This window comes from Tigriopus californicus, chromosome 3 (genome assembly GCF_007210705.1).
Source record: "Tigriopus californicus strain San Diego chromosome 3, Tcal_SD_v2.1, whole genome shotgun sequence".
NCBI lineage: Eukaryota > Metazoa > Arthropoda > Copepoda > Harpacticoida > Harpacticidae > Tigriopus > Tigriopus californicus.
This window is the reverse complement of record NC_081442.1, coordinates 3,705,613-3,717,640: the sequence shown is the minus strand read 5'-3', so window position 1 is coordinate 3,717,640 and position 12,028 is coordinate 3,705,613. Positions and strand designations below refer to the sequence as shown.

The 12,028-nt window shown below is 44.6% G+C and overlaps 1 protein-coding gene across 3 annotated transcripts in view; it reads right to left on the bottom strand.

Moving 5' to 3' along the window:
* Nucleotides 1–12,028, bottom strand: part of LOC131878571 (neurobeachin-like) — a 66,127-nt gene that overhangs the window by 34,003 nt on the left and 20,096 nt on the right. The window contains exons 8-21 of one of the 3 annotated variants that reach the window (XM_059224587.1): nt 11,291–11,437; nt 9,068–9,262; nt 8,667–8,833; nt 6,229–6,665; nt 5,454–5,787; nt 5,201–5,391; nt 3,916–4,925; nt 3,475–3,840; nt 3,294–3,401; nt 3,074–3,218; nt 2,205–2,780; nt 1,750–1,862; nt 1,403–1,585; nt 936–1,245 (exon numbers count right to left, since the gene is read on the bottom strand). In XM_059224587.1, the coding sequence (XP_059080570.1) occupies nt 936–1,245; nt 1,403–1,585; nt 1,750–1,862; nt 2,205–2,780; nt 3,074–3,218; nt 3,294–3,401; nt 3,475–3,840; nt 3,916–4,925; nt 5,201–5,391; nt 5,454–5,787; nt 6,229–6,665; nt 8,667–8,833; nt 9,068–9,262; nt 11,291–11,437 (4,282 nt within the window). The remainder of the gene's footprint in view (nt 1–935; nt 1,246–1,402; nt 1,586–1,749; nt 1,863–2,204; nt 2,781–3,073; nt 3,219–3,293; nt 3,402–3,474; nt 3,841–3,915; nt 4,926–5,200; nt 5,392–5,453; nt 5,788–6,228; nt 6,666–8,666; nt 8,834–9,067; nt 9,263–11,290; nt 11,438–12,028) is intronic. The other 2 variants (XM_059224588.1, XM_059224589.1) reach the window with 2 other exon arrangements.

Sequence of the window (12,028 nt, the reverse complement as noted above, 5' to 3'; positions counted from 1 at the left end):
GATTATAAAACAATTCATCATTTTGACTGATGTTAGTATTTCGACTATCAATTTTTGGACATATTTTTTTGGTGGTAAAATTTGCGAAAAATTGCTTAATTCTTGACTAAAAGTCTATTAAAAAGTCAAAATTGCTTGTTAAGAGGTTTTTTGAATAATTGATAAAAAAAATTATCTGCCACTGTGCAAGGTTCTTTTTTTCGGTATGGTTTTTCGATGAGCATATCCACTTGAAAGTTGGCAAAGCTTTTCAAACATGTGGTTGGATACTCGCACATTTAAGTCCAGAGATAGTATCACGATGCTAACTCTGTACAAGTCGATTGTTCAGCCACATCTTGATTATTCTTCACCCATTTGGGCTCCAATGAGTTCAGCAGGTTTGCAAAAGGTCGAACAAGTCCAAAGATGTTTCACTAGGAACATCGTAGGATTGAGAGAGCTCTCATATTGGGAGAGGCTAGAAAGGTTAGGATTGTACAGGGTTCAGACAAGGCACGAAAAGGTATCTGATACAAAAGCATCCATGAGCTTTGTCCCAACACAGGATTTAGGGTCAATTCTAGTGACCGTAGAGGTTTAATGTGCGTTTTGAGAGAACCTTCAAGCCCTCGAGAATCCAGGATAGTTCGAACAATGAAGTCCACATCTCTTCTTTCTCGGGCTCCTTCATTGTTTAACTTGCTTCCCTCTTATATTCGTAGGGAGTATGTGGGTCTAATTCGTTGATCGATCAAATAATATATGAAAGTAAAAGTTAATTAAAACGAACAAGTTTTTCGTCTTGAATTGCTGTAAGCAGCGGTAAGGAAGTCCGCAAAAAAAGAACATATAAAAAATGTGTCAAGTGACCATATCCCTAAGTTTTAAAACCTACACGACCAAAACGTTGAACCCCCTGCACATTTGGCCATTGTCGTAATATCTTATTTTACCTAGAGCTTGCTCTAATTTTTGGGTGAGAGTGGCCTCTCTGGATGGAGTCGGAACGGGCAAAGGTTTGCTCGGAGCAAACGGCTTGATGTTTAGGTCGTCTGGGCGGTTCTTGTTGGCCTCGCTATCGCTCTCATGAGTAGGGGCGATATTCAAATTGCGAGGCATGGGCGAAAGAACCGATATCTCTTCGTTCATTCGCTCTCCTCGTTCCGCATTGGTTGGCTCACTGCCCGAAGGCTCCGAAGCAGCCTCCAATCGGACCTCTTGGAACGTCTGGAGAGCGTCTTCCGCAGCCGAGGTTCCATTGAACTGGAAAAGAGAGTTAATTGTGAGAAACGAACATATTCGAGCCTTTCCAAATGAAAGCAAGAAAGTTCCAAGGACGAAGTGCATGTGTGTGGTTTGTTAGTTCATGTATCGTGTGAGTGAGGCAGTGTGCGGCTGAGTGGTTGGGAGCAGGAGGTACCTCTTTCTTGTCCTTGTTGTTGGAGGTGGGAGAGGAGTAACTCGACGATCGTTTGGAGTGCCGCCCACCGTCCGTGACATCCGCACTCGAGTTCGAACTCACACTTGAGGCTTGACCTGGACTGGTGGTGGCGGCCTTTTCATTGGGTCCACTCGCTGAATTAGTAGTAGAGGAGGAAACCATCTGCCGTTGTCAAATAAGAGGATAGAGAGATCAAGAAAAGGCATGCAGACTTGGATCGAAACAAATTCTGTTAGGCGATCAAGTTAGATTCAAAAAAAGTGTCTCAAGGCTTGTGGTTGGCAGATAAAATATGAAGCGATATAAAAATTTAATGGCGCTCTAACCTGCAGCTCACTCTCCGTCACTTCCTCCATCATGCTTGATTCATCATCTTTGAGGATTTTGGAGCTTTCATGGGACATCCGTCGTTCGTCCACAAAGTTGGGTTTATCACAGCCTGAAATGAACCGAATCACTTGAATAGAAACCGTTCTTCATGAACAGGATATCAAAGTCGAAGCACGACACAGTCAGCATCAAAACATTTGTCACTAGATTGACGCATGCATCAAACGATAATTACCTAAATATCACTAGCACTTTACCATCAACACATTGAGAGAGAGAGAGAGCGAGAGATACTGAACAAGATGATAATAGGAGATCAAAAACATCGATAGAGCAAGAGTAAAAGCGCCAATGGCGGAACCGATTCGGATTGGGTAGGGATGAGACTACGAGATATCAGGGATCGTCTTCGGCAGTTGTCATGCTTGAGCTGCTCCACATTCCACATTACCTTTCCCCCTATTCATTGAAGTGACCGTGTCAACGGTGTGAGAATGATGGTGGTGATGTACCCCCCCGTTATTGCCCATCTTGGGATGGAAGTGTCGAGTCTGGATGGCGCTCCGTATCGAGTTCAGGGGGCGTGGCTGTCCAGACCAGCCAGTGAAGGCGGGTCCTCGCTCCGGAGGCGAAGTCGAGCTCCGACAATCCGCACACGTGCCCGTACCTTCAGCCACTGAGTGAGCCAAAGCCAGATCATCCTCGTCATAGTCCTCGTTGAGACACACCTCCAACGTGTCATCACTCTCGCCGGTCAAAGCCACGGATCGGACCTGATATCGACCCGGAGTGCCGAAATTGTTGGGACTCTTCAATGGATGTCCCTCTGAGCAGGCACAGCATTGGCAACAAATGTCCACGGAATTGCCCAAATTCCGACAGGAAGAGCATTCGCAAACATAGTAATCGTCTAGATTGGAAACCGGCGAAGGCGGACTCAACGAGTCTGCGCCGTTATTTTGGTGATAGCACGAGCAGTCGGACCCATGGAAAGGCTGAGGCCGTGGGGGACATTTCCCACGAGGGCCTTTGGTTTGTCGGAGGACATTGGGAGTGACGTGGGTTAAAATTGCGAGACATGTGTCGAGATTAAGAAGTGAGGAGTTGGTGAGGAAGAGAAAGAGAGAAAGAAATCGCAAAACTCGGTTATATCTAGAGTAAAGAGTTGCTGTCTCCGGATGCGGTGAGTCCGGTGGGAAATGATTGGGACTGAATAGTTTTCATGATGTAAAGAAGTGCGTCATCGCCACAAGAGTGCAGTGCTTTTTTTCCTCAAAGGTGATTGGATAGCGAGAGGTATCAAGGCACTAGGTTTCTTACCGGATTGGGTCCGAGAGTGGGTGCTGCCATTGTTGCTTCCGCCTGGAATTGGAGGCTCTAAGATGTCACGATATTTGGATACCATCAACACGGAGATGAAGTAGACTACGGCCAAGGACAGGAACTGAGCCTGTTTAGTCTCCTCCTACAATAAATGAATGGAAGTATGGTTTGATATGGGTCTCACTTGTCGGTGTTTTTTTTTTTAATGGACACTTACCACATCGCGGTAGATCACTGCCCTAAGTCGATTGACATCCATATCTTGAAGAAGTTTCTCCAAATCCTTCACTCCACTCGCCTGAACTTTCAGACTGTCCAGTGCAACCTGGAAGTTTGCGTCATTAGATCCGAACACAATATATCCACAATCAGTGGTCCTTGTTGAAACATTGACGTACCTTGCTTAAGGCCTCTTTGTTGAATTGCCTCGCCGGTTGACCCGGTTTACCCGCGGCCGGAGGCTGATTGGCACCTTCATTGGTCAATCCCAGTGGCGTGGGGACAATGACTCGACCTCCACCTCCTCCGCCGCCTGAAGCCTTTTCCTTGCACTCAAGGCAATTCCGGACGGCGCAAGTACAAACGAGACGCAGACACTGACGGAGAATTCCACCCGAGGACATGTTCTTTTCGGCCTCGAGGTCGGCAAAATTCAATGAGGAGGCAAATATTAGCACATCAGCCATCATGACCAATCTTTGTAAAAACGTTATCGCCACTTCTATTGGCATGCCTTGAGTAGGTTCCAGCACGTCCAACTCATTCTGAAAGAAACCAAGTTGTTCTCATGAACCTAGGAATATGGCAATAGGGTCAGAGACCAATGGTACTTTACTTACATTTGGAGACGTAGCTGAAGCCAACAAAGGCAACAAGCCTCCACAAGCAATGATGAGGTTGTCGGCCAATTGCGAAATGAGATGAACCGTGTTCACCACAAAGATACCGTTCTCGGCACTGTTCACGAAATCAATCACAGATTTGGTGGAATGGGATCGCCAGACTTGGATATCCGTTTCCAACGAGAACAACACATCTGAGAGCAGTCTTTGATGAATGTAGGACCAACGGAATTCTGGGATTCGGAAAGGAGGTCGGGATGGACCAGGACTGAATGTGGGCGGTGGCTTCTTAAGATCTTTGGCTTTGTTTGAAGCAGGCCCATCTGGATCCTGCGTACCACTGGCTTCTTCTGAGACTTTACCCGGATGTGGACCTAGATATCTCTTTCGAGTTGGAAAAGCATCCACTTCTTCATGGGATTTAGTTTTGGCAGCCGGGTCTTCCTCCTCCTCTTCTTCAAGAGACAGTTCCTCAAAGGCCTCTTCTTCATTCCCGGGCTCTCTGGACCGTTCTTCATCTTCATCCTCCACATCTTCGTCATCGACATCGTCTCGATCTTGAGCCAACCCTGTGATGGTTGAAACGGGTTTCTTAGCTCGCTGCTTCGGATCGGTGATTTGGTCGGTTCGTCTTTTGTCATATTTATCGTACACATTATTGAATTGTAACTTGAACTCCTCGAATGAGACCTTGGAGTGGACGATGGCCAAGGTATCCACCCAAACACGCCAACCACCGAATTCGAATTTCACGGCGTGATGAAGCAACATGCGGAACAGGGCAAAAACCATGTCGGATATTTTGGTCTCTTCGGCATTCTTGGGATGAATATAAGCCATAGAAATGAGCCATTCTTGCCATACGGACATTTGGAGAACGGTCCGGCGGTTCTCACGATTGTTGTTACAAAGCAAGGTCATGTCTGAGAGGAACAGCTTCTTGACCTCCTCCAGTTTCTGATTCGGTTTCGATTGACGAATAAGAGACGCTACCACTTTCAAGACCACTGAAAGAAGAATATAGAGTGGTTTTGATTCTTATTCATTCGAATGTGCGTGTTACTTTATACGTAATAATCATTATCATGACTGTGGCAGATTTCCCAAAATCAATGAACGCAAAATCTTGAGCATTCCGATACCCCGAAATGTGCAGCTATTTTATCTAGCTCTGTATTGGTCCCATATTCCTCTCAATGATCTTGAAAAGGACTCGGGTATTCAATTGAGCATTGCAAAAGGAATCAGAATGGAGGCCACCGTTTTTTCCCCGTCTCCTTACTTGGGTTCTCCAAACGGAAATGCGGTTCTGGTTCAGGATGCTTCTCATAAATCAGGTTTTGTCCCACGTTCTCAGTTAAGATTTCGTACAACACATTGTACGTGGCCACAGTGAGGGTCTCCTCACGCTGAAGCAGTTTTTCCACCAGCAATGTGTACAAATTGTTCGGGTTCATCACGTCGTATTTTCGCCTGCAATCCCAAAACAAAGTCATTTCAAACATAGTGACGCTCTCCTTTGGACGCATTCTTACTTGTGCGTGGATCTGGAGAGAAAGAATCCTAACAATTTCAATGCTTGCAGCCGGATGGTCTGGGACTTGGAGCCCAACATCTTGAAAACGGCCTTGACACCGCCTTTGGTGTCGAAGGCCGGAACGAGAGTGGCGGGATGGTCACACATCAGAGACATGAGCATTTGCAGGATGTCATGGAGGTTGTCATCCTCGTTCACCGTGGTCACGTAGTTCAAAATGGACTGGAGCTCATCGTCTTTGACCCCGTTCCCGATCATGATCAGTTGCTTCACGAATAGGAGCATGTACGATCGGATGGACTTGATCTCTTCTCGAGAAGGCCGAGGGCCATCTGAAACACGTTAATATCACTTGAACGTATGTATATGGTATGAGCAAGCATGAACAATCTGAGCAAATATTACTCTTTTCCTTCAGTTATTAACCTCTCAGCAAAATACTTCGCATGTTCACCTAAGCTTATCCAAAATAATAAGAGAACTCTAAGTGATTCGGTTTGCAGGATCATTGTAACCCTCAGCTTAGAGACAATGTTTAGCTCAACTAAAAAGGTACTTTGATATCAGTACAATGTCAAGTAAGAATAAGAAACATGTTTAATTACTTGGAACACTTAAATTCTTTACTGTACATAGATAGTTCATGAAGTTGAGTTCTAGTCATGGCTTTATTAAGGGAACACTTGATCTCTCTCCCCAGGCCCCATTAAATGAAGCTGAATCTTGATGCTTGAACGAACTGGTCCCAAGGGCCATGTACTTCGCCTACTAACCTGTTCCTTTGGGATTGATCCCACTCAGTTCGTGAGGGTTGATGATCCAATAGTAATACTTGAGCGTGTGCATGGTTTGAAGAACCGTCGAGACTCGCCGAACGTTCGAGTAGATTTGGGTATCACTGAGGAAATCCGTGGCCAAATAGGAATACAACTTGGTTTGAACGTTGGCCGGAGTGTGGATCCAGAGTGCCGGGTTAAAGAGACAATGGTCCAAAAGCTGTTTCAACAATAGATCGGTGTTATTGGAGGGACACGTGACGAGGTATTTGGTGAGTTTGAGAAAGGTCTGGAGCAACTCCAAGGTGAGGTGATCTCTGGAACTTTTGCTCAACAGATGCGAGATCACCAAGAATCCACGACCAGAGATGACTTGTTGCTGAATACTTGGGGAGCTCTCAACCAATTCGCAAATGAAGCTCATCAACGTGGAACTGGAGATCATCATGAAAAGAAAGGAAAACAGGTTCGAGTTAATGAAATGAAATCCCTTTTGATCCCTTCCTTTCCAACATTGACTTATTTTGGCCTTCACAAAGGATTCCTTTTCCCGGAAACGAGGTAATTAATGAGCAAACGAGTCCAACTCCCTCGATAAAGGGGACCCTAATTAGACGTTGCTGGAGAGCTCCTTTGACTTGGATCTTTGCAACCTGATTTTCGGACCAGAGAAAGACAAGAAGGGCATTGTGAAAAAAGAGCATTGGGAATTTTTCTTTCTTGTCTTGCCTCCTTGGGTCGCGAGGGAGACTCACAGAGAACTGTTCTTAAAACTGTCAGATGCATTGCCAAGAAGCTCAAAACGCGTTCCAAGGGCCTCTAACACTAGGAAGAATTGAGGGGAAGGAACCACGAGCCATGGTTTAGGGCCATCTTTGATCGTTAAGAATCAAGATTTGAGGTCGAGTTCTGCATGCAATTTCCCTCAAAAAAACTAAAATGATCCCTCCAGCTTGAAGCGAGACTCTTAAAACCAGAGCCGGGAGTGTAGATAGAGTACGGACAAGCGATGCACAGATTTCCATATCATTGCGTTTAAACCTCGTTCTTCATTCCATCGACAAAGCGACGAGGAGAAGGCAGACTTTAAACTGTCGGGTTCATTCGCGTGAATTGGATCGTATCTGAAGAGTCCATCTCATACTTGACAACTCAATTGAACTGAAAGGATTGACCATCGCTTCATGAGTTGGACCCTTGGCCAAGGACCGCCCATCTGTCGCCCATCTCTAACGCTCCCTCAAGCATGTCGATCATTCTCGATAAGAAGAATTGTACTCCCTTTATCCTTTTGAGATTGCTCTTATGAGCTGAAATGGGGCAGCAATTTTTGGGAAAGGAGCGACACTCAAGGGCATTATCATTTGAAATTGCGCATTTCCAGCATTCAAATTTTGGGACCGTAGTTGAGCAAGGCCGACTAATTTATGCTTCCCTAAAGTCGCAAAGTCTCGCGATAAATCAAGAGACATTCAAGACCAGAAACCTTAGCTAATACATCTGAATTGTGAAACTACCATTCGGAGATTGGTCCACTACCCTCAAGTTCCATTCTAGTGGAACACTTCCACACCGACTTTGCAGTGAGTACAGAGGCCGAAAAAGAAGAATTTGATGGGAGACTGGGGAGTAGTCATAAAAGTGCACAACCTCTTTTGCTCGGACGTAAAACAAAAGATGAGATACCAAACAGAAATCGATCTCTTCAAAGGGTCCACTTTTTGTCGGAAGGAAACGGTTGCCAGAGCTTTGTTCGAAAAACAATCCAAATATCTCTCGAAAGTAAAAGCGGAAAATGCAAGTGTGACAAGATTACAGTACTGGTGGGCTGGAATTCTTTCGTCAAATTCCTCCGTGACCTGAGATGTGAGCCGACTGACAACGAGACCCCGTGCAACTTTCTATCTCTCCAGGTTCCACAGGTTACGAATTCTAACAGAACCTTTCAAACTTGGGATTCTGCGGGCTTTAAGAATACGAATTAGTTCAGTTTCCTCTGTCCATGCTCCACCATCCTGGAACGGGTCACATCAAAATATGAAAGTGGAAAGACGACCAAGGGTCTCTGTCAGAAGCGTATGAAGTTGGACATCCTCCATAAATGTGCCATGACAGATGTGTCAAGTTTACCCGGCACTACTACGACCCTCACCCAGAACTTTCTGGCACGGCCAACTATTTCACGGGTACAACTGAACAAGTGAACAGTGGTTCTGCACAATGATACAAAAAAAAACTTGACACAGTTCCACGCTTTGCACAATGAGAGAGAAAAGGGGAACCAAGATGGAACCGAGTGGGATCGTTGCAGATATTTCGTATGAGCATGTGGGATATAGGGAAGGGAGTGTGAAGATGGAAAATGTTGGAATATTTGCCCCCAACAAACATGGGAAAACACTTTAGCGAGCATCAGATGCAAATTGAGGTCTTACCAGAGGCTTTGATCTTTCCCAGACCCATTGATTTGGACGCTACCGTGTTTGTGATCCAATGTCTCAGAGGGAAGGTCCAACTGAGCAAATAACGGGAACAAGACTTGGACTCCACCGATGGAATTCAAAGTGGAATGCACTGAATGCGTGACCACAGCCTTTACATCCTATAATACACGAGATTGATATGTGTCAAAATGAAGAAGTTTGAATCTACCGCTTATTGGCGTGGTCAGATTATTGGTCAGATTAATACACAACTTAAAGGCCTTAAAAATGCCCCTGAAACGCTATAAACGTCACAAATGGGCGGAAAATTGCATTATTTACTCACTGAAACCTAGTCAAAATGAGTTTGCAAACATGAAGAGTATGTGGACATTTGAGCATTCATCAATTACCTCCATCATAAGAGCATGCGGGGAATGCACAAAGTGATTGGTGTTTCCTTTGGGTGTGCATTGGAGACACAGTTGCCCATCAGTAGCCACTGGGTTGTACAGGAACACAATAGACGTCGACAATCGGCCTTCGTAAAGGACTTTTCGATGATTTTCACTCAATTGGCCTCCTTCAGTTTCGAATCGAAATTGGTTCTGGAAATAAGCATTAGAAGTGTTTTAAATATTGGGTTTTTGCAAAGAATAGCATCGAGATGTGCCATAAACAATGCCAACGACAAATAAAGATGAGTTGCACAAGGGTGGCGAGAAGTACTAGGCAATCGTAGTCATCACTTTCAGTCAACGAGCACTAGCTCTTAAGGAGATTATGCTTGCATATAAGGGCAGAAGCGATGGAATGCCTCTATTTCCGACTCTGGTAATCATTAGGATTTTGTGTCAAGGTCTCACAATGGGCTGCTACACGAGAATGGATGTACATTATACCCATTGTTTTTGCCCACTCAGCATCAACTAAGGCCAGGGCTTTGAAACTAGTGGCCTATTCCCAACTGTGCCGTCCGAAACGTATTTTATGTATCGGTATATGTATATGCATGGTTCACTAATATCTGGATGGAACAACTAATTCACCCTTGGCACAGTCTATCAAACCCTTAAGACCATTTCGCTGGCACTTGCACCATCTGTAAATCATCGCTGTCATATGCACAAAGGGTTCTTTAAGACCACAGACACCACGCACGGATGCCACCAAAAGTGAAATATGCCAAGACAAATAATGTTGTTGGATGATGATGTTGTGTTCCACTCGTCCCGGGCTCTTTCGTCAATGCGGTATGTACAGTGGTACTTGCACGTGGCACTCGGCTACAACATTCCTTTTTCCAAGAGAATTCCTAACAAGCTTCATCGAAAAAGCGAAGAAGGCTCATTCGTTCCCCGGGAATATGTTGGATGTGCTCCATAAATTGCTTCTGGCAAAAGGCATCGTCGGCGGCGCCTGAACCCTAACCAGGGGTAATGCAATAAAGACGACCCCCTCGGATTCCTACTTGGGTACATGTAGCACAATAAACCTGCATTGGGCTGGTTGTGAGCCGGGCAATTGTGTTGTTATTCTTGAACGTCGAGGAACATTTCAAAGGGTAAATAAAAGTTTCTAAAATGATGCTGGGCTTCAACACGATTTCAAACTCAAACCTAAACCCAACCATGTGTTTGGTTGAGAGCAAACAAAACTGGGATTCGCCGCATACCGACCAAGAATGAATGCATTTTCAGGCAGCAGCAGCAGCAGCACATTGAGAAATTGGCAGTTTAAACACATTAAACCAGTTGACCCCTTCTTACCACCCGCAATTTCCCAACGCTGTGAAGCCATAGTTGCCAGATTTTTGGTGGAGAAAGTTACCAAACAGATGCCACCAGAAGAAAACAGCCGTCATATGGAGCAAAAAGCCAGCATATGGTATGGATACCCATGTTTAAAGCCATCGTCAGAAAGGTAAAGAAGTTTTTGCGTTTTACTACTAAATGCATATAGATTAGTAGATAACTTATTTGCATATATTTTTTAACAAATTATTTCTTTTCATTTTCTCAGTTGAGTGATTTTTATTGAAAGAACACTATAGGAATCCTCCAAGCTGTAGGTAATGAATCGCATTTGCACACGTCAAATCGCAACATGTCTATCAGAACATTAAATGTCCAATTCATTGCACATTTGGCTTCTCAAGATCCTCAAAAAAAATGTTTAATAACGTGAAACATAATTGTTATTGACACAAAATATTTTCTATCCTAATCAAACGACAAATTGGTTGCCATCTACGTATGGCAACCAATTGGCAACTATGGGTAGAACAGAAAATTGTGGACCAACTCCACTCTTTCAGTACACAAGTGGTTCTTTGGTACCTCAGACACGTGCCATTCTCGCACCGTTCCTCTTTTAGAACACACAGCCACTCAGACTTGTTTCCAGGAAGGGAAGCACCAAAAATTTAGTACTTTCCTTAATGGAGCAAAACTATGGCGAAGGTTTTACTCCCCACCCCTTTTCATCTAACGCACCGCTGGTCATTACATTAACAAGACAGTTGGACGTGTTCCAATCAATTGGTGGGCCCATGAAATCCCACTTCTAGGCCTCTAAGGCTTCGAAGACTGAACGCCAGAGGTGCCTGCCTTCATATTAGTCACTAATGCACTCACCTTATATCCGGGTCCTAGACGATGCATGGCACACACTTGGTGAGGGCTAAGAGCCTCGGCGAAAAGGTAGATAGCCGACATTTGACCACGAAAGACACGTTCTTCGTCCACATCTGGAGTAGCTCCGATGTAGCACTTGTCAAAAGGCTGAAAAGGAAACGAGGAAAAATAAAATGAATTGTATTTTTTTTGATGAAGAACGATCTTTTTGGGGAGAAAGGATGAGCTCCCTTACAATGTTATCATTTCGGTTTTTGCCCATAATAAACGATCCCACGGGATAATTGTTCCATAAAAAGTGGACCTTTTCGTACCAGTGATATCATGTTACCCAACAGAGTGTAGGCACACCCATGACGACATGATGACTCAACAGTCAACAAGGCATGTTTGTTGCTCGTACCAAGCTCCTTTTAAAAGGAAAAGCCTGAACACAAATGAGGATGGGAACAATGAAACACCAAAGACGAGGTGGCATTGCTTGGAACTTCCCAAGAAATCCAAATACCCAGTGTGGTTCAGTTAGAAGAAGATTTGGAACGTCTCAAATCCCATCAGATCTGAGGAGAACAAGAGGAGCGGTTTGGTTTGGATGTTGAGAGAGTTCCGTGTTCCAACTTTGTTGTCTTCTCCTTCTTTTCTTCCTGCTCCTCCTCCTCCTCCTCCTCTTCATTTTGGATCCCTTTTGGATGTGGTACGCATCGTTTGAGATGGAATGCTCGTTCTCTTTCATGACTT